The 20,917-nt window shown below is 33.5% G+C and overlaps 1 protein-coding gene across 2 annotated transcripts in view; it reads left to right on the top strand.

Moving 5' to 3' along the window:
* Positions 1-3,830: 3,830 nt before the first annotated feature.
* The window catches only part of LOC107456784 (putative fatty acyl-CoA reductase CG5065), a 31,363-nt gene continuing 14,276 nt past the window's right edge, over positions 3,831-20,917 (top strand). The window contains exons 1-4 of one of the 2 annotated variants that reach the window (XM_016074732.3): positions 3,831-3,957; positions 13,053-13,230; positions 15,603-15,719; positions 17,395-17,570. In XM_016074732.3, coding sequence (XP_015930218.1) covers positions 13,096-13,230; positions 15,603-15,719; positions 17,395-17,570 — 428 coding nt within the window. In that variant the 5' untranslated portion in view covers positions 3,831-3,957; positions 13,053-13,095. The remainder of the gene's footprint in view (positions 3,958-13,052; positions 13,231-15,602; positions 15,720-17,394; positions 17,571-20,917) is intronic. The other variant, XM_071185546.1, reaches the window with a different exon arrangement.

The following is a 20,917-nucleotide window of genomic DNA, read 5'->3' as shown; positions in this document are numbered from 1 at the left end:
TAATTGAATTACTAATATTTTATACATGTCTTCAGAACCCTTGACAACGGCAGAAAATTATTTATTGAAAATGGGGATTTATTAGTAATTGAAGTCTATTGTTATTTCTTCCCTGAATGTGCGAAGTGGAGATTGAAATAAAGAAGTGCCCAATATCAAATAGCACAATCATAAATTAGAATAGGGCTGAAACGATCTTTGGTTGCTACAACCAGAGAAATACGACAGTTTATAAACAGAGAACGTATTTCACCGTTGAATATAAAATTAATAATACTACAACCGAAACTTAAGTATGCGATTTTACTTGCAGTTAAATTATTCTAAAAAGAACTTTTTATGTATATATAAAAAATACGGAAGTACAAGACAGATACGAAAAGGCAAAACTCAAACCTAATTAGAAAAGTATGAACTGCATGACGTCTTAAAGACCTGTGCTGGTACTATTTGAATTTTCTGCTTGTGCAGAATCGGGGAAAACCTTGACAGTTGTGAAAACGTTTGGAACAGTGTTCACTGAAGAGTTGCAGAAATCTAACATAGAAAACTATTTTAACTCATTAATTATAATGGTAGCTAAATAAATATAATATTAGGACATTGATATTTATTTAAATTTCAATAATATATTGAATAAAATTGTAAGATAACTGTATTAACTCTTACTAAAGTTGCTTTCAGCAAATGCAACACTTTATTTTTTAATCTTGACGCTGGCAGCCTAAAACGGTCAGATTAAAAGTATAGTCAGGGCTCGAAAAACCGCCCGTCCTCGACGGTCAAGAATTCCCTGCGGGCAACAAATTTCCTGAATTCGACGTCCGCGCGGACGGCCATTTTCCCGTTAATGTTCGTGATACATTTTCAATTTTTGTCATATTACAAGAGTCTAGCGCCTCACTTCTAAAATGACCCTCTAATCTAGAAATACTGCGCATGGTGGAATTTTCTCTGCCTGGGAGTACTGCAGCGGTTGAAAGAGGCTTTTCAGCAATGAACTTACAAAAAAAACATTACGTACAGGTCTTAAACAAGAAGCGTTAAACGCAATCATGAACATCCTCCTAAATGGAAAACCCCTTTCAGATTTCTGTGCAGAAACCTCTGTCAAATCATTGGATTGATTGTGGAACTGGCAAACGTCCTATTTCATGCATTTAAAAAAACGCAGTACCCTCGGATAAATTGACATTCCAGATAACTTCACCTTTGTTATTTTAATTATTTCATAAAAGAATTACTAGGTTTTGCTATTAGTTACCTAGTATTTCTTTTATTACTGTATAATGTGATCCAAGTAACTACTAATTCATTGTGCAATTTATATAAATGTTTGTAAGAGAAAATTATATTTTTATTTATTTAGAAGCTACGTTTCAAAGGAGGACAGGTAAAATTTCTGAGTTTTTTCCGTGCCCTGAGTAGCGTTGTAACAAATTGGGTGAGTTCACAATTGTCATTCAATATTTTTACTTACGAAGAATATATTTTAAATTCAATATTTGCTCTCATCCGCATAAAGCTAAGTTCTAAATTATTAAGCAAATCTCTTTAGCTGTCATTCATATTAATGTAATTTGTACCCAAAAATATGTTAAGATCGGACACCGATTTAAATAATCCGTAGAGTTACGTTATTCTAATAATAACAACAATCCTCTTCCTATAGAAAACAAAATGAAAAACCTTAATAATAACAGTACAGACCTTTAAATTAGGGATACAAAAATAGTGATGGGAAAACAATCTTTATAACTAATATCAATTTTATGCTGATGATAACCAAACGAAAATGAATGTGGGAAAACTGGATTTTCCGACCCATAAAAATTCACCGATAACAATGGACATATCCATTAAATTTTTATCTATAGTTGGAAATTATTATTTATTTTGTCATCATCGTGTGAAGTATAACGATCAATGAATTAAAAGATATCTGAAACTTCTCTCCAGTAGTGTGATGCAGAGTGGTTCTTTGTTTAATATCCCTGAAGAAAAAAAAAGTAACAATCGCTGGAAATAAGAACTGTACGAAATAAATAAGAATTTTACATTGAAATATATTAATAAAAGCTAAATCCAAATGTTATTTTTTTTATTTTATTTTTACTTCCTTTCAAGCGGGAAATATTCAGTGGTTATAAAATAATTTCAATCGCGATCTCTTTCTTCAACTTTAAAACTACATCGTTAAAATTGAAATGAAATATTATTTTTAAATAAATTAAAATGAAATATTATTTTTATCAAAAAATTATGTATTTTTCCTCCATCCAAATGAGTCACGATTAACCCCAAGTAAAATTCCCGCTAAAACTTTTAATGTCGTACGAAAATAATACTAATAGTACATTTAAAATGTTTTGTGAATAAATAATAACTAGGAGTTGTGAGCTTTACTTCATGAGACATTTTATTATTATTTTAATTATAGTGGGGAAGGGGGTCATCTCTCCCTATTGGATGGGGGGGGGCAAAGAAAATGGTTTAGGAAAACGACTGAATTCATTTATAATTCATAGTAAATCGTCCAATGTGGAATTTATATTTTCAATCCTGTTGATGTTCATTTAAAACTACAGTCGGACTTCTATATAACGAACTTCCATTTTACGAATTTCTCTATTTTGCGAATTTTTTCGTGGAACCAAGAACATTTTGGAAATTTCTTCGTTAAATAACTTCTAAATAGCGAAGTGAATTTTCTATTTAACGAANAATCTTTCCTGGGAGGAATAAAATAGAAAAAGTGCATATTCGTCTCAAACAAAAGAAAAGCCCGCAACAGGGAAAAACAAAATTCGTCGTGGGTAGGTGGGCAGAGTCAATAAGACATATTACACTTGCAAGGTCATTTTCCGGGGGGTTTGTCGCGTGGACTATGAGTCAAACAGGAATAGTCGTTTATAACTAGTAATTTTTAACATATATACATATGTACATTACATATATATACATTAACATATATACATAACATATGTACAAAAAAACAAATTTTTTTTGAACCCCGATTTAACGAATAAAATTTCCGGTCCCGATGAATTCGTTACATCGGGGTCCGACTGTATTTTTTTTGTCATCATCGTGTGAAGTATAACGGTCAATGAATTAAAAGATCTCTGGAACTTCTCTCCAGTGTGATGCTGAGTGGTTCTTAGTTTAATATCCCTGAAAAAACAATCACTGGAAAAGTAAATAAAAACTGTAAGAAATAAATGAGAATTTTACATTGAAATATATTAATAAAAGCTAAATGTTATTATTTCCTTTCAAGCGGGAAATAAAAGCGGGTGATAAAATAATTTCAATCGTGATCTCTTTCTTCAACTTTAAAACTACATCGCTAAAATTGAAATAATATTATTTTTAAATAAATTAAAATGAAATATTATTATTTTTATCAAAAAAATAAGGTTTTTTTATCCCCCACCCAAATAAAAGTTGAGTCATGATTAACTCAAGTAAAATTCCCGCTAAAACTTTTAATGTCATACGAAAATAATACTAATAGTACATTTAAAATGTTTTGTGAATAAATAATAGCTAGGAGTTGGGAGCTTTACTTCATGAAAGGGGTCATCTCTCCCTATTGGATGGGGGGGGGGCAATGAAAATGGTTTAGGAAAACGACTGAATTCATTTATAATTCATAGTAAATCGTCCAATGTGGAATTTATATTTTCAATCCTGTTGATGTTCATTTAAAACTATTTTTGTTTACATCATTGGAGGGATCAAAGCAAAGTGATGAGTCCAAATTGTAATCATCCAGCACCCTCTGGCTGCCGCTCCCCCCCCCCTCTAATGTTTACTTCAGTCTATGTGTCGTTTCTAACTTCCTCCGAAGAAAGTTAATTCTTTGGAATTATTTAAACCGGTTTTGTTACGACCGACCTCACTCTTATATTTCTTCCGCAAACGGCACTTGTTGAGAAGCTCTCCTGCTCTTCGGTAAGTAAAAAAAAGATCTTTATTTATCTCATTCCTATTGATTTATATAAAAACTAAATTGATGACGCTACTTGATTTACAACATGTATTAGAAATTTTAAAACTTTATTTAACAAGCTTTTACGTTTCATTTCAAAGAAATTGAATGAATCCAATCTTATCTGGAAAATGAAATGAGTTGTAGCAAATTAATTTTGTGAGTAGTGATATATATCTGCATAATGAATTGCATTTTCCCCAATGTTGATCCCGATTTTTTTTTCTTCTTTTTTTTGTTTAAGGGAAAAAAATAGCAAAATACTCTTAGGAAATAACAAATTTACTCACGCAAAATAATTCTATTGTAATAAAATAAAACTTGCAGACTCATAAAATTGTGTTATGTTTGACGAAAAAAAATATAAAAAGCAAACTAAAACAATTGATATATATATAGTATATATATATATATATANTTGTTTTATGAATGAGGACGAAATGTCGATGAAATTATTAAAATCGGTACTTCTAAATGGACATTTTCTAGAAAAAAAATTATTCCTGTGGAATGTGTAGTGGACTGATTGTAAAGACACAGTTCGTAACAGAACACCGAAATCAAGATCATTGCTGTCAGTAAGTGGATGGGTGACCGCTCTGATCAGCCTGCGTAGACACCAAGGGTGCGCGTTATCTGTCCTTAAACAATTTTATCGTAAAGTACTCGTCTTCGCTCGTAGGTTATCGGGCTACCAAAGCTGGGGTCTGCCACTCTCTGCAGACGATCAAAATTGTGACGTCTTCGGATCATTCTCATGGATGTTTTCCAGACCATGGCAAATAGTCCATTGTACAGATCTAGGGCTGCGTAAATGAAGTACCTACCTATGTAGAATAAATTACAAGTACAATATCTAGGTTCTACCACCAAAGGCAATGGAGACTTTATCTTACTTATCATTGCAGAGAGGCTTTTTCTTAATTTATCTCAGCTCTTCTAATAAATTCTTTGTTGCCTTCTAATTAATTGTAGTTGTTGCCTTCTAATTAATTGTCGTAAAGTGTCACACGCAAATCGTGATAAGACTTCCCGTGTAATAATCTGTGACTGGTACATGTTAAATATGTCGGGTCACAAAGTCCTCTGCGTTTCCATAACAAATTATACCTCTGGGAATACTGAATCGGAGGTTCAGGTCAAAATTGCTGCCTGTGGATAAGGTTTACTTCGCTGACTTACTTTATATTTTTTGAGACTATGAGCCGTGATGGCCCGGAGGCCGCATCCGGCCCGCGAAGCTTTTTTCTGTGGCCCGCGAACTAGAATATGTTAGTTGTCATTTTTTGCGGGCAATTTTCGTAAAAAATCTGTATAGGTTTAAAATACTTTTCTCGTTAATAAAAACCTAATTTCTTCGTTTCTGTGAAATTTAACATACCAACGGTGCAAAAAAATTTATTTTTCAGGTTTTGCATCCAAGAAAACATTTATTCAAATGCAAAAAGAATCGTGTATGTTGCTCTTTTTTATTTCATTTTTTTGTATTTTGTGAATATAATTTAGCATGTGCGCATCAGAAATTTTCTCTAAGAAATTCTCTGATTTAACTTTTTGAAACCACTCATTTTGGACGAAAATATTAACACACACATTTGTAAATTTTAAATTTAATATGTAAATATCTATTCTCTGGCGGTTACAGCAGACAAACCTCAATTTTCTCATTAAACATTTTGTGAGAGAACTATTTATGTTTTAATACCAACTTAACAATTAGATATCTATTGCACATTAATTGTTTAGTACATAGGTGCACATTAAAGTTATTGTAGCCCGAAATTTTATTATTTATTTAATATTTTTAAAAATATTATTAATAACAATTAAATATTTTTAAAAATCTACTTCTTATTTTAATTTGTAATTCAATACTATATTTTCGTACAACTTGGTAAAAATCTGACAGTAATATTTAATGTTACTTCAAACATAAAAGAGTCCTACATAAAAGTTTGATAAAGTTGCAGCCCACCATTTGTTTTCTGTTTTTAATTGTGGCCCCCGGCCTCATGTAAGTTGGAAACCCCTGCTCTAGATGGCCCCTATCATCAGATTAACTTATTGATTTTTTTTTCCCATCTTTTATTCCTGATAAATTTTTTTTTTTAATAGTAAGCAAGTCGACTCGAGAGAAAAAACGTTGCTACGAACGAATTTTTTTCTTCTCTTTTGTCTTTAAAGCTCTATTTAAAAATAAAAGACGATCTATTGATAGATCATAGGCCCGTAACAGTGAATGGTAACATGTCCTGCTCTTCAACTGGACAATGGGTGTTATGAGCACACAAGCAACCGCGCAACAAAAAATAAATGCAGAAAGTGCTAAAGCATCTTATGATCGTTCATTCATTACAAAAATAAAAAGTGAGTCGTGGTGGCTCAGAGAATAGAGATTTCCTCATCCAATAAAGTGACTCGGGTTCGAATCCCATCGATGGCGGGTCGATACGCACCGAGCACAGCGCAGATGTAAAATATCCTCAGTGGTGGAAGGATCATGGGTTAGAGCCTCCTTGCCGTCAAACTAACCATAGGAGGTTTTCCTCTCTATGTAATGCAAATGTGGGTTAGTCCCATCCTAAAGCAATCCATCAATAACAACAACCTACACATCTTTGGGATGAAACAGAAATAAAAAACAGATATATTTCGTGTAATTTTAAATCATTTTTAAAAATTACGTTGCAATAATGATGGTGTATTTTTAAAAAAAAAATAATTTTAACAATGGAAGTAATTAAAAAAATTTCTGTCATAAGATTTGTATCAAGGGAACCTCATTAACGAATTCCCTTTCAACAGTGGAGCCATTTTTCTTTGACAAAGTGGGTCAGATTAATATCTCAGAAGGGAAATGTCATGATTGTGTATCACAATTAAGATCGTTGCACCAACGTGGGTCTCGTTAAGAATTGTAATGTGACTTCTATAACTGAATAAATTTCTCCCGCTAAATTTTTGATTCCTAAGACTATACGCATGAGGAAGAAATAGTAGGGACATTGAGTGACCGTATTTTGTACTATTATTTCCCGCGATCAAAAAATCTGCTGAACTTGGTTCGAATCTAGGTTCTAAACTTTTCGAACCTCAATCATTCTATGAACCGTAGTCTCGTAGATGTCGAACATCCGTGGTTCAACACACTCGATCTTAGTTCGAACACAATGAAGTTTTAGTATTCTTTAAAAATTGAAAATAAAAGACGTCATTTTTTTATAGAAATAATTTAATTCGTGAATCCTATTTTTAAGTACTATTAAATATGATTATAAATCACCTTTTTTATTATTTAAACATTAGTAAATTAAATAATGACCTAAATTTCATTTTCAAATTTTAGCGCTCATTATAAGATATTTTTTTATGATTTTTTGATTTGATTTTTGATACATTTTGATTCTAGCCATCACTTTCTCATATTACTATTTGCTAAGTGAGTTTGTAATTTATGTACCTTAAAATAAAGAAATACACACGTTTAATGAACACTTCATAATCTATTGGTAAAAGGAAATTTGTTTTCCATTCCATCTTTATAATAATAATGATTTATTCGTTATTTTACAAGAATAAAAGTGCGAGGGTTGAGACGATGAATGATTTATGAACTGTACCTTTCTGCTTTTAATAATCGCATTTTTTCTCGAGACACTTCAATCATTAAAAATATTTTCTATGTCATTTTTCTGCTTTGAATACATTTGTTTTATAATTATTTAGTAAATACAAAATTAGTGTTTTCTAAAAATAAAGTTAAGAAAAATAAGTTTATGCCATTTTAATGTGTGAACAACATTGTACATCGATGTATTGGCAGATACTTTCTTATAGATGGACAAAAAGCGCTTTTGTTATTCCTATAATATTTATGTTATAATGATATTATGTTATGTTACATAATATTGTGTTAGACATATTTTCTTCGCCTACTTTTCATAGGTGTGCATTGCACACATGATAGACATTTAGTTTCTATAACTGTTTTTTAATATTTTTTTACCGCCATTGTAATATAGGATATATTTTAATAGTGAAGCTGTTGCATAGTTATTGAGAAAGTATTTTCGTCATGACTAAAAACTATTTATTAATAAGTTGTTCCGAATGATAGGATTCTTATTAAACTAATGATAGAACATGTCCGGTGCACACATTTATTGTAAAAAATACAACCATAGACTTAGAAAATGTAGCCATGCTAGCAAAAGAGAAAAAACAGAATGAGTCACGAAACAAAACGCTGCATATTCAAAATGTATGGAGCGTTCAATGGAAAAATTGAAAGGAGAAATTTAAATCAAAATCAATCCCAATAATAAAAAAACAGGTGCAAACTAGCATTTAATGTGCACATTATGACTCAAAACGTAAAAATGAAAAGGAAAATAAAAAGGCAAGGCAAGAAAAATATGAAGTAGAAACAGGAAGAAAGAGAAAGATTTCAATGCGAAGTTTAACAACAAGAATTTCGAAATATCATAAATGCAAACAACTTATTTGGAAAATATAAGTCAATAGTAAGAAATATTTTTCAGTCTATTTAAACTATGGTTTAACGCAGAAATATAGAATTGTTTTTTTTTTTTTAATAATGACCAAATACTTACTTATTCATTATGCACAGTAGCTTGACTAAATAGTTCCAACAACGATTCTAGTATAGTTTGTCTAAAGTAAGAGCTCCATTCATCTGGACCCATGGTGGTGAGTATGGTCATGATGAGGCAAAACTATTTCAAGTAGGGGTCACTCTATTTAGGACATGTTTTGGGTCGGCGAGAGCAAGGGGAGTTCTGTCTTAACCCTAGAAGTGAAGAGAAGCTGAATGCTCTATTCTTGTTTCCATAACAGCACACGGACTTTGTGGCGGGGGAGGAGTTCTTACCGTAGACAAACTATGTAAGGTGGAACGGAGTGAGTTAAAATGCCCACCACAGGATAAAAATAACATAAGCAAACCTCCACGTTAGACGGAAAAACCAATCAGAAGGTGCTATGGAGTTCCAGATAGGAACTCTAGTCGCGGCCCCTGAATCCCACACGAGATAGGGTTATTCCACTTCTTTTGAAGGGTAGAATTTCGACTAGAACATAATAAATACTTTGAGCACACATCAGCACGAAAGAGATATACGAGGGCTGTTTGAGTAAGGGACCCTTTGAAGATAAAAACCAAACGAAAGAAAAATTTTAAGAAGCAAATATATTTTTAGAATCTATATAGATTTCTCCTTTTTTCAGCATTTTTGAAAAGTTTGTTTAAACACTTACACCTAGATTTAGAATACCCTCTTCATACAAAATTGCAGCCTACTCCGTGAACCATGAGGTCACGGGCGTTTTTACGTCATCGTTGTAGTGATAGCAGCCAAAAATGTTTGAAATATCAGAAAATATGAAAACCAGTCGGCGCAAGGTCTGGGCTGTAGGGAGGGGTGGTCCAAAACTTCCCAACCAAGAGAGTCCCATAAAGCTGGAGAGAGAAATTGTCATAGAGTAGTAAAATTCCCTGTCAGGGAATTCTGCTTCTGACAGGGAATGTATGCAACAGACAGGTTGTTTTGCCGGATGAAACGCATCACTGACCATATCTCGTGCGTGGCGTTAAATTTGAACATTTTGAAGACACAGAACTGACAGCTGCAACTGATCACAGTTGTTCCCGAGGAATGCCGGGACACAAGCACTCGTCACCTATTAGAGTACACAATAAAACGGCCGTATCTTTATTATTCCCATTGCAATATGACACTCCTCTAAATCATATCCGACATCCCCCCCAGTGCTACCAAAAGTTCAACCTCCAGCAGGCGAACAATATGACGCGCACGGCCCATATTCGAGATTTCCTCGTTTGAACAAAACAAAAGAGATTGGAAAGCATCTTTAAAACACTTTAATTAAACATCATTCATGTTGTAATTAGAATAAGAAATATAATCTACCAGGCATCGAAAGATTAAAATTAGATTTTAGAGCATGGCATAAAAACCAAATTTATTTGGTTAATTTTATTTTTGTATTTGTTACTAAATGTAGGGTTATAATTTTGAAAACTTCCGGTAAACCTGTTACTAGCGAACGGTAAAATTATTTAAATAGTGTACATTCTAGTTCAATGATCAGTTATTTTGCCAGAAATGTATTTACAATACTGTAATTTCCCCAGAATTTTTTCCCTGTGTTTTTCTGTCACTTTAATTTTAAGACAGTTTAATAATCTCGATATATTTCCTTTTTCATTGCCGTCAGGCTAACCATGGGAAGTTCTCGTGGTCTTCCTCTCTATGTAACGCAAGTGCCTGTTAGTTCCATCAAAAAAGCCTCCACGAAGGCAAATTTCTCCCAATACTTGATCCAAGAGTTCCCTTGTCTTCTGGATTGGGTTCAAAACTACAAGGTTACGGAGTTGAACATGAGTAGACGTAACCCCAAAAATTGGGTCGGCTTTTTAACGACAGTCATAAAATAAAATAAAATATATTTCTTTTGATTTACAAATACATTTTCGAATCTAGGAATTAATAAAGACAACTTGTTTTTTCAATACTTCTCTAACACTTATGAAATTTTTCTCGATTTTGGCCGTCGTAAATATGCATTCAAAATCGGTTTTTGAGGGGGGGGGGCGTTTTTTTTTCTTTCTGAATATTTGGTACGCTGTACTCTTATTTTATAATAATGCAAATTCCACTAATAAAATATTTTAAGAATTTTAAATATTTAGCTTCAATAGTGAGTCAAACATTTTGTATAGTTTTGTGTAAAGTTTTAATAAATGTATAGAAAAATAGCTCAGTTTTTAAATTCGGAAGACTCTTTTCAAGCAAATTTAGATTTTGGTTATGTTAGGATTTTTATTTTAAAGAGAGTCGTAATTTTTATAAGATAAAAAATTATGAGTCTATTTTTTTTTTCATTTTACGACACATTATTTCCCTCCTTTTTATGTACATTTTAAAATGACACACATTAAGAAAGTGGTATTCGTTCACTTAAAAGGCCTATTTTTAATGATAAATATCTACTTAAGCACTATTTCTTTTGACCTTTCCCACCTACCAGAGCATTCGAACAATAACATACTTTAATCGGTACATATACCGTTACTTAAAGCATTTAAGTCAATGGACATATATATATAATTTATACAGTTTAGTCAGCTATATATTAAGCTCGAATCGATAGTAGTGTTAGGAGATACAATTCAAAGTGATATTTTACAAATAGTGTTATCGAAAACCTTCCTGCATATTACGTTCGCTCCACAAAAACGATTTTTTCATTTGGTTACATGCTGGACGCGAATTTTAGACTGGTTCTGTGACTGAGTGTGAAAGGGAGCAATAATCCCCCCCCTTTTCTCCCTAAGTGTTCATTTCATTAAGATTCAATTCATTAAATAAGTGGAGGACCATTCAAGGCCGTCTTTTGTTTGTTATCTCTACCGTAAAATAGGTGACCTCTCGCCTCTTTGCAAACACTATTTAACGCACGCAGACATTTGTTGTTGCGTAAGAAAGTGCGCAAATAGTGTACCTCTCATTTAACAACATCATTTGAAAAACGAGGATAAAAATAGCGTTCAAGTAAATATTATTTTATACCCGTTTCCAGGGACTCGAACCATCGAAAAATTGACAGCTTTCGAAAGATAACTTGAATAAAATAAGTTGTCAAATGATGGATGGTATATTTATTATGTATCGCTCTTTTGGAAGAGCTATCCATAAAACACTTATGAATGGACCCATTTGTTTTGGAACAATTACACAGATTGCAATAAGTGGAGCACAAAAATAAAGAAAAATGTGTCAAGTTTTTTTAAATTTTTTTTTATTTTATATATACTGTTATTGGTGTCGTCGGCCTTTAAGGCAGAGGGGATGTGATTGTTCTTGTTTTCCAGTGGTGCCGTCTGTGGCCACGAATTCGACTTCTGCCGCACAGATACGACACACCCGCTTATAGGGTGGACCCATTTCTACATCCATTCATTCGTCTACAGATCACAGTTTTGTCAAGAACCAGAAAACTATGAATCTCCAATTCAGTACCTCCAGAGGTATTGCTTTTTTTTTTAATGGGAACATAGAGGACTTTGCAACCCGACAGATTCAACGTGCACCAGTCACCATTTTCTACGTGGTGAGTCTTCAGTTGCCTGAATTCGAGTCCAGCGCCCTGTCAACCAGGCTATCCCGGTCTTTTCTTATACTCTATTTGTAATTTAAGTCACAAATGTTCGTTGCAAGGCAAACGTCTAATCTTTAATCAGGTTCGTTTTGTAGTTTCGCACTGTCAATGGTTTCCAATGCTGAAAATGTTGCAGCTTTTCAGGCATCGATGGTACAAATACAGAGTCTTTGACATAATTCTACAAAAAGAAATTCGCACTGCGTTACATCCGAGAATTTTGTTGCATCGATGTTGTAAAAAATGCAACCACTGAAAATGCTGAAGTTTAAAAAATGATGGAAATGAACTTGATTTCAGATTATTTGTTTGTCGTGTCTTAATCACTTTCCTTACCTGTTATTTTTTTTAAAATATGCAAAAAATCAGCATATTTTTTGATTTTTATTTATAAATACGGGGAACAATAACAAAACTTAATGTTGAAATTTTTCTTATGTGTAAAAAATATTTAATTTAAAATCAGCCATCACGAGTTATCTCGGGCAAATGAAATAAGTTAAATAACAGTCTTTGTCTGATAGTTCTTAACACAAGGGACAACACAAAATTATACTTTTCAAAAGTCAGTGAAGGATTCTTATTGAAATGTCAATTCAGCAACCATCGTATATACACAATCACACGTGTGCAGAACAATCACAGCAGATAATGTCTTCCGACCGAGTAGAAACACTGACAAAACAAAATGTATTGACACATTCTGCTAAGCCCGTACGTAACCCGACTTAACTCAGGATCATTTGTAATCGAAAAATTTGTACTAATTTCTATAATTTTGTGAATCGCCATGTTATACAAGGACAATTCTCATTTTAACATCCACTCAGAGGCTAATAATAATTATTTGTTGCAGGTCTTGTTCATTACATCATAGAATGTCTTGAAGAAGAGAAGAGATGTCTGTCATTCATGCAGAGAGCGATGGTTATGTCTCGCCCATCGACGAAGAAGACGATGACATCTCTCAGGTGGCAGAATTCTACAGGGGAAGATCTGTCTTCATCACTGGAGTCACAGGATTTGTCGGAAAGGTCTTCTTCTTTTTTTTTCATCTTATTCAACCTGATCAGTGACGTGGAATCCTGGTGTCGTGTGACCAATAACGTGGAATATGCAGTCCCTACTGGCCATATTATGAGACGCACTCTAAGATTCTATGTAAAATCTCAATGATCAGGTGATACTACTATACAGCTTCAGTGTTCTTTACGAGACTGTTTGCACTTCTTAACGTTCGTCCTGTAAGTATGTAACATTGTCATGCAATACGTTAAAGATAAATACAAATAGGAAGTCTATACGAAAATCTCCCGAATAAAAACCCAATACATGTATGTTTAGCTTTAAAAGTATCGCCTATAAACTCGTGCAAAACATGTCATTATTAAAACACTAAAGTGCGTCCAATAATTGTACAGTAGGGAACCGATTATCCGGAACGATCGGGACCATTGCTATTCCGGATAACTGATTTTTCCGGTTTTCTGAATCGCTACAAAAAGCCGTTTTTTTANTTATTATAATATACTAATATAATGCTTGATATAATAAATATTCTCTATATTCATATAATATATCGTCTCATGTATCCTATCGTCGAATTTATATTATGTATCGTCTCATTTAACCAACTAGTACCCGAAAGTAAGCAAATGCGAACCGGTCTCGTCAAAACAATAAAGCTGTATAGAGTATCACCTGATCATTAAAATTATACATAGAATCTTAGAGTGCGTCTAAGAATTTGGTCAGGGACTGCATATACCAGAATACCAATGCGAGCCATTAATCAGGACAATCGAAACCCTCAATCAGTTAGCAAATCTGACCACAGTACTCTGCTGTCAGCGGGGGGTCTATGTGGAATCCTGGTTTGTGGAAAATGCAATCACTTCTATGCAACTGAAGTGGATTGAATTGCTTTAGTTGAACATGAAAAAGACCTGAGATAATTTAAATAACCTTTAAAATCCCTTTCTCGTTTTTTGTTGACCTCATTTGGGTGTGAAAGAACAGATAATTCTCATACTAAATGTTCGGAAATGTGAAGTCTTTGAGAGTAGTAGTAGTAGTAGTTAATTTGCGTCGCACTAGAGCTGCACAATGGACTATTGGCGACGGTCTGGGAAACATCCCTAAGGATGATCCGAAGACAAGCCATCACAATTTTGATCCTCCCTTGAGGGGATGGCACCCCCGCTTCGGTAGCCCAATGACCTGCACGCGAAGTCGAGCACTTTACGGTAGAACAGTTTAACGCACACCCTCGGTCCCTACTCAGACTGATCCAAGTGGTCACCTAACCGCACACTGACCGCAGCCAGTGATGCTTAACTTCGGTGATTTGCTGGGAGCCGTGTCTTAACGATCAGTCCAAGTCTTTGAGAGATTTAACGATACTGTACTCATGTCTAGGAGTATATGTGAAGATGAGGATCATGATTTTTTTTTATTTCTTATTATTAAATTAAGTTTTCCTGCAAACTATTTTGATAGAACGTTCCATACCAGTTTTTGTGTAAGATCATAAAATTATTAAAACAATAAGAACTTCTTTGAAAGTTAATCCGCAATCTTAAAATCAGAGATGAGTTTTTGGATCTGAAAGGTACATTAATCTTTATTTATACTTAGATCTAATCAATAATCCATGAGTGATTTCAGTTGGCCTTATAAAATTATTTGAAGTAAAGTACTATTAAAAAAGAAATGGATACTTTTTTTAATCAATATATATTTTCTAATAACAATATATTGAATAAATTATTAAAAAAGATCTTGCATCATTTTCCCCTTCACGCCTTTTAAGTAAAAATAAAATTCTAATTCATTTTCAGCTTCATCACACCTGAAAAAGGTATAGTAAAAATAATTCTAATTTTCTCTCTTACCTGGATCTTATCTATTTACCAGACTTCGCTCGCTAAACTGCTTCGCTTGTGTTCAAAAGAAAACGAATTCTAATAATTAAACAATTTTAATGAGAGGACGGACTTAACATAAAAAACGATCTTCTTTCATCGAAGCTGTAGAAATCAAACTAAAACAGAAAAGAAAAAAACATTAATGTTCGTTCAGTTCAAGCGCCATCTGTGGGCATTCAAGTTAATCTGTGTCAACACCAAAAGCTCCATGACTGCCTTCAAATTTAACTGCCGTACATAAAAACTAACTAAATATTTCTTCCTTTTAAGTATTTTTAAAGTAAAGTCTGTTGTTGGCGCTAGTAATTATTATTATTTTATTTATTTTAATATGAAGCTGCGCATAAAGAATCATTTGAGGTTCCGTAACATATTGGAACACAAGAATAGTTCCATCATTTCCATTCTCAAAACAAGAATTTAAGAATAAAATAAGAAGTTTATATATGTATATTTCAATTGCAATCATTGTGACGCAGGTGCTGCTGGAAAAGTTGCTCAGATCTTGTCCCCGAATCCGAAACGTGTACGTCCTTCTGAGGTCAAAAGATGGACAAAGTCCAAGACAAAGGCTGGATGAGTTACTCACATGTCAGGTAATCTTCTATTATTCGGAATATTATGAAATGAATCCTTTTTAAATTGAAACCAATTCTGTAAGCATAGTTTCCTCAAAAATGAATGTGGATACAGAATGAACATTTTGTAAGTATTGAATCTGTGGCGTAACTACCACTATAAATATCAAATAACAAATCACTGGTATATATAAGACATGTTAACTTGATTCCATCTGGAGGTACCTTTTGATATATGAAGGTTGACATAGTCGTTGATTAATTCCCCTCAAATCCTTCCATGAAATGTTTAAAGACTCATTTTTCTTCAGGAGGATACAATAAAAATTAATTTTCAAAAAGTTCTTTTTTTCTCGAGATACATTTTATAAAGGTCTTGAGTTGCCTAACAACAGTTATTTCTCATAACAACGCAGAGAATGGTGAAAGCGATCGTTGTCAGAATCATATTAAAAAAATGTCTCAAAATCAAAGATATTTATTGAATCAACAACTGCGGCATTGTTCTAAATCTGTTCCTCCGGCATTTTGAACTCAAAGCATTGTGATTCAGCACTCGCCTGTAATGCGCTATAATTTTGTAATAGGTACAAGTGCAAATAGCTATCTCTGCAAATTTAAAAATATCTAAAAAAGGAAAGAAACGAAATATTAACATTTAAGGAAGCAAAAGAATAAAACATATTAACCACTTCCCTTACTATCCCGAGTTAACTCGGGTATGTATAGATTGCAAATATTTATTATTCCGAGTAAACTCGGGCATAGTAGAATTCGTCAATACGTTTTGTTTTATCACGTTTTTATTCTGCCGGAAGCAAAACAAAAAATAATCTGCAGTGATTGGAAGCTGGTCATTCGGGATAGTAAACTGATTGTAAAAGAAATATTTTTTACACATAAAAAAAAAAAAATTGAAATTTCAACTTAGAACTTATGTTTTATGTTTTGCATTAGTTCCTTGTATTTATTAAAAAAATAAAAAAGGATAAAAAAAAAGTTTTAAATTATTGATAGTTAAAAATATAAGAATAAAATGAAAGAATCTTAAAAGAATAAAATGAAGAGTCCACATTTAAAAGCAAAAGATAATGAATGAGAAAAAAAATCAAAAGGAAACTTATTAAGTCGCTGGGAGGGAAATGTTGTCATTGCTTTGTTGAATTACAACAGCAAATGTTCCATAACGTCATTAAATAAGGAAAAATAAATAAAAACATATTGAAACTGAAAGGGTTGCTTTATGAATTAAATTATACTTACTTACAGTAAAAAAAGGGGAAAAAACATAATAAATCATTTAATTAAAATATTTTTCCGTTGATCGTTCTTTAAATCTGGAACCGAATTTCGTTTATATATATAATAGATTCTCAGATGTCGTCGTTTCAAAGAAGAAAAAATTGGGGGGTGGGAGGGTGCTGAGCTTTTTTCCAATTGTTTTGCCAAAGATAAAAAAAAATGTTTTTAAGAAAAATAATGAGAGACTTTGTTTGAAAGGAAAGAAAAAGGAATTTGGATTTTTAACTTAGGCAGAGTGATCGCGAAAAACTTTATAAGTGAAAAACTGATGATCAAGATTTTAAAACTAAAAATGCTTAAATGAGACTGTGTTCATTATCAATTTTAAGAGTCTGCATACACATTCGTAAATAATAAATACAATATTTTAATGTCTGGTTTTTAATTGCAGGTATTTTGCAAGATAAAACATGAAAATCCGTCCATTCTGACAAAGATTGTTCCCATCAGTGGTGACATATGTGCTCCAGATCTGGGAATAAGCCAGTCGGACACCAGCATGCTCCTAAAGAATGTATCTGTCGTCTTCCACTCGGCTGCAACAGTTCGATTTGATGAGCCGCTCAGGTCATTCTTTCATTCACTCGAACTCCCTCTCCTACACCTTTTCCCCCTCCTTCGTTACGATAGTTTCAGCAAATTGTTATTTTTTTAGCTCTCACGGCAGTACGTTTCATCAAAAATTTAGATGTACTGGTGTGGGGAAAAAAGTAAGATTTGCCAAGACTATGGTAACGAAAAGTGTGTTAAGGAGCGTCACCTTCAGATGGTTCTCTTGTTTATAAAGGGTATAGCACATAGTTTGTCTACTGTAAGAACTCCCCTCTCCACAAAGTCTGAGGCCGTCTGATGCTATGGAAACAAGAATAGCTCATTTCAGTAAAGGTAGCTTCTCTTCACTCTAGGGCTAACATAATAGACCGAAGAAAAAGATTTCTTTTCTTTCGCCGACTCACCGCCACGGGTCGAATGACTAGGGGAGTTCTTACTTTAGACAAACTATAGGTAAAAGTATTTATAAAAATATTTTTCAGTACTTTCGAATCCTATTTACAACCATAAATCCAAAGCCAATTGTAAAACAAAAAGTAACAACAATAAAAAAATATCTTTTTTTTGTCTGGGATAAATTAGAAATAAATAAAAGAAGAATTTGTCCAGCTTGGTATAGACAAACAACTCCTATGCCTTTCATAAAAAAAATAGTTTATTAAGCTTAGTTTCATCGTTTGTTGAAATGAACACTCTGAAGGAATGGAAAACAAACATCGATATAGTTTGTCTAAAATAAGAACTCCTCCAGACTTTCGTCTGAATCTGTCGCTGTGACTATGGTAACGAGGTATGACTATTTCAAGTAGGGATGCGTGTTTTGGAGTGGCCGGGAGAAAGGGAATCTCGTTCGATTGCGTTAATCCTAGAGTGAAGCTACCCTCCCTAAAATGCACCATTCTTATTTCCATGGCATCTGACGGTCTCAGACTTTGTGGCGGGAGGAGTTCTTAGCTTAGACAATACATGATAACTTCTATGGATTTTTCTTTAAAATATGAAACAACTAAATTGAGAGGAAAGAAAAATCTCTCTGATTATTACTTTTTATTATTGTTTCAACTGATTAAGAGGAGTTGGAAAAATAGCTTTAGCGGACCACTTCAAATACTACTTAAACACATGTGTTATTTTTACTGACAAGAGGGGAAAGTTTAACCACGTAAGATACTAAAATTAATAAAAAAATTTTGAATGTAACAAATGATGTATGAAATTGATAAAAAAAATCGATTTGGAAGCTTGGGGTAAAGAGAAATCCTCTGAATTTTTTTTTTTCTAGAGGTTAAAACTTTTAGCTAGAGAAGAAAACATAAAAAAATTCCTAAAATATACGTCGCTCAAATTTTTTTACGATGAATTAAAACACAATTTTTTATTCAAAAAAAAAATTTAATCATCGATAAAATTAATCCTAAAGCTCAGTTACGATCATAAAAATTAAAGGAGTGAGCGAGCTCACGTGAGCGCGGGATGGGGTTTGTAATTTGCTTATTTTGGGGGATAAAGAGAAAGTAGATTGAGTTTGAAATGGTTAAAAACGTGCTCTTACGTAACACTTGAAGGCTGTCTAATGTAAATGAGTGAAAAACAAAGGATATTCGTCAACAATCTAAAAAAAAGCAAATGTATAATGCATCATTGTATTTCGAAAAATGCTGACCTCTAAGGTCACTGCAAAAGTACACTATCTAACTAAAAGTATCCCTCATAGGTATGGTCTTAGAGGCACATATTAATGTGATATGGACCCTTCTTTTGCATCAATGACAGACTGCACACTTCAGGGAAGACTTTCCACCATCTTCCTTCTCGCTCCCGTGAAAATGACGGGGTAAGGTTTCTCCCTCTATTTCTCGCTCCCGTGATATTTCCGGGCTGGAATGCTCAGTAGTAACGCGCCAATAAGAATAAAACAAATTCATTTCTTTTGCCCGGAAAACATTTTATTTCTCATTAATATACACCAGATGGCAGTACCAGGCTATTTTTAGGTAATTGTAGATAGTTATTTTATTTTAAACTAGATATCAGCACAAATCAAATAGCACTAATAAAAAATAAGCACTTTTACGACCGTTTTCTTGAAAATTAACCGATCTTTAAGGGGTTAAACACAGCTGAAGTGAGTGCTTGCAGTGAGGATTTGGTTCGCTACCTAATCTGGGCTCTCATTCTTCCCAAAAGGTATTCTATGAGATCGGAGGCTCTTAGAGGGCAGTTTTTGAACGTCTGTGCAAGCCTCAATGTGTGGAAGAAATGGGCCCCCGAAATATTGCACCACATACATCTCAGAGTTCCAACCACAGGAAGGACGCTAGCCAAACCACGAGAAACAACCATTATATTTCCACCACCATAACAACCGGTTGTTCGGATACTTCTGACCACATAGTGCATAAACTCATCAACAAAAACCTATTCTGCACATTATACTTCTGAAATTCGTATTAGGAGACATAAATTCTTTCGAATGATAATCAGGGTGCATAGCCAAATCTTTCAACCAAAAATAAGCACCTTTTAAGTACTTTTTAAGCACAGAAAAAATATTTTTAAGCACTATATACATTAACAAAATGCAAAATAATTTTCAGACACTTTACATGATCATGATAAAATAACTAGTTTCNACTGCAAAAGTACACTATCTAACTAAAAGTATCCCTCAGTGGTACGGACTTAGAGGCACATATTAGTGTGATATTGACCCCTCTTTAGCATCAATGACAGACTGCACACTTCAGAGAAGATTTTCCACCATCTTCCTTCTCACTCCCGTGAAAATGACGGGGTTAGGTTTCTCCCTCTATTTCTCGCTCCTGTGATGTTTCCGGGCTGGAATGCTCAGTAGTAACGCGCCAATAAGAATAAAACAAATTCATTTCTTTTGCCCGAAAAACATCTTATTTCTCATTAATACACACCAGATGGCAGTACCAGGATATTTTTTAGGTAATTGTAGATAGTTTATTTTAAACTAGATATCAGCACAAATCAATAGCACTAATAAAAAATAAGCACTTTTACGACCGTTTTCTTGAAAATTAACCGATCGTTAAGGGGTTAAACACAGCTGAAGTGAGTGCTTGCAGTGAGGATTTGGTTGGCTACCTAATCTGCGCTCTCATTCTTCCCAAAAGGTATTCTATGAGATCGGAGGCTCTTAGAAGGCAGTTTTCGAACGTCTGTGCAAGCCTCAATGTGTGGAAGAGAAGGCCCCCCGAAATATTGCACCACATACATCTCAGAGTTCCAACCACAGGAAGGACGCTAGCCAAACCACGAGAAACAACCATTATATTTCCACCACCATAACAACCGGTTGTTCGGATACTTCTGACCACATAGTGCATAAACTT

The sequence above is a fragment of the Parasteatoda tepidariorum genome, chromosome 9 (genome assembly GCF_043381705.1).
Source record: "Parasteatoda tepidariorum isolate YZ-2023 chromosome 9, CAS_Ptep_4.0, whole genome shotgun sequence".
NCBI lineage: Eukaryota > Metazoa > Arthropoda > Arachnida > Araneae > Theridiidae > Parasteatoda > Parasteatoda tepidariorum.
The sequence above is the reverse complement of the archived record's forward strand: the minus strand, read 5'-3'. Positions and strand labels throughout refer to the sequence as shown.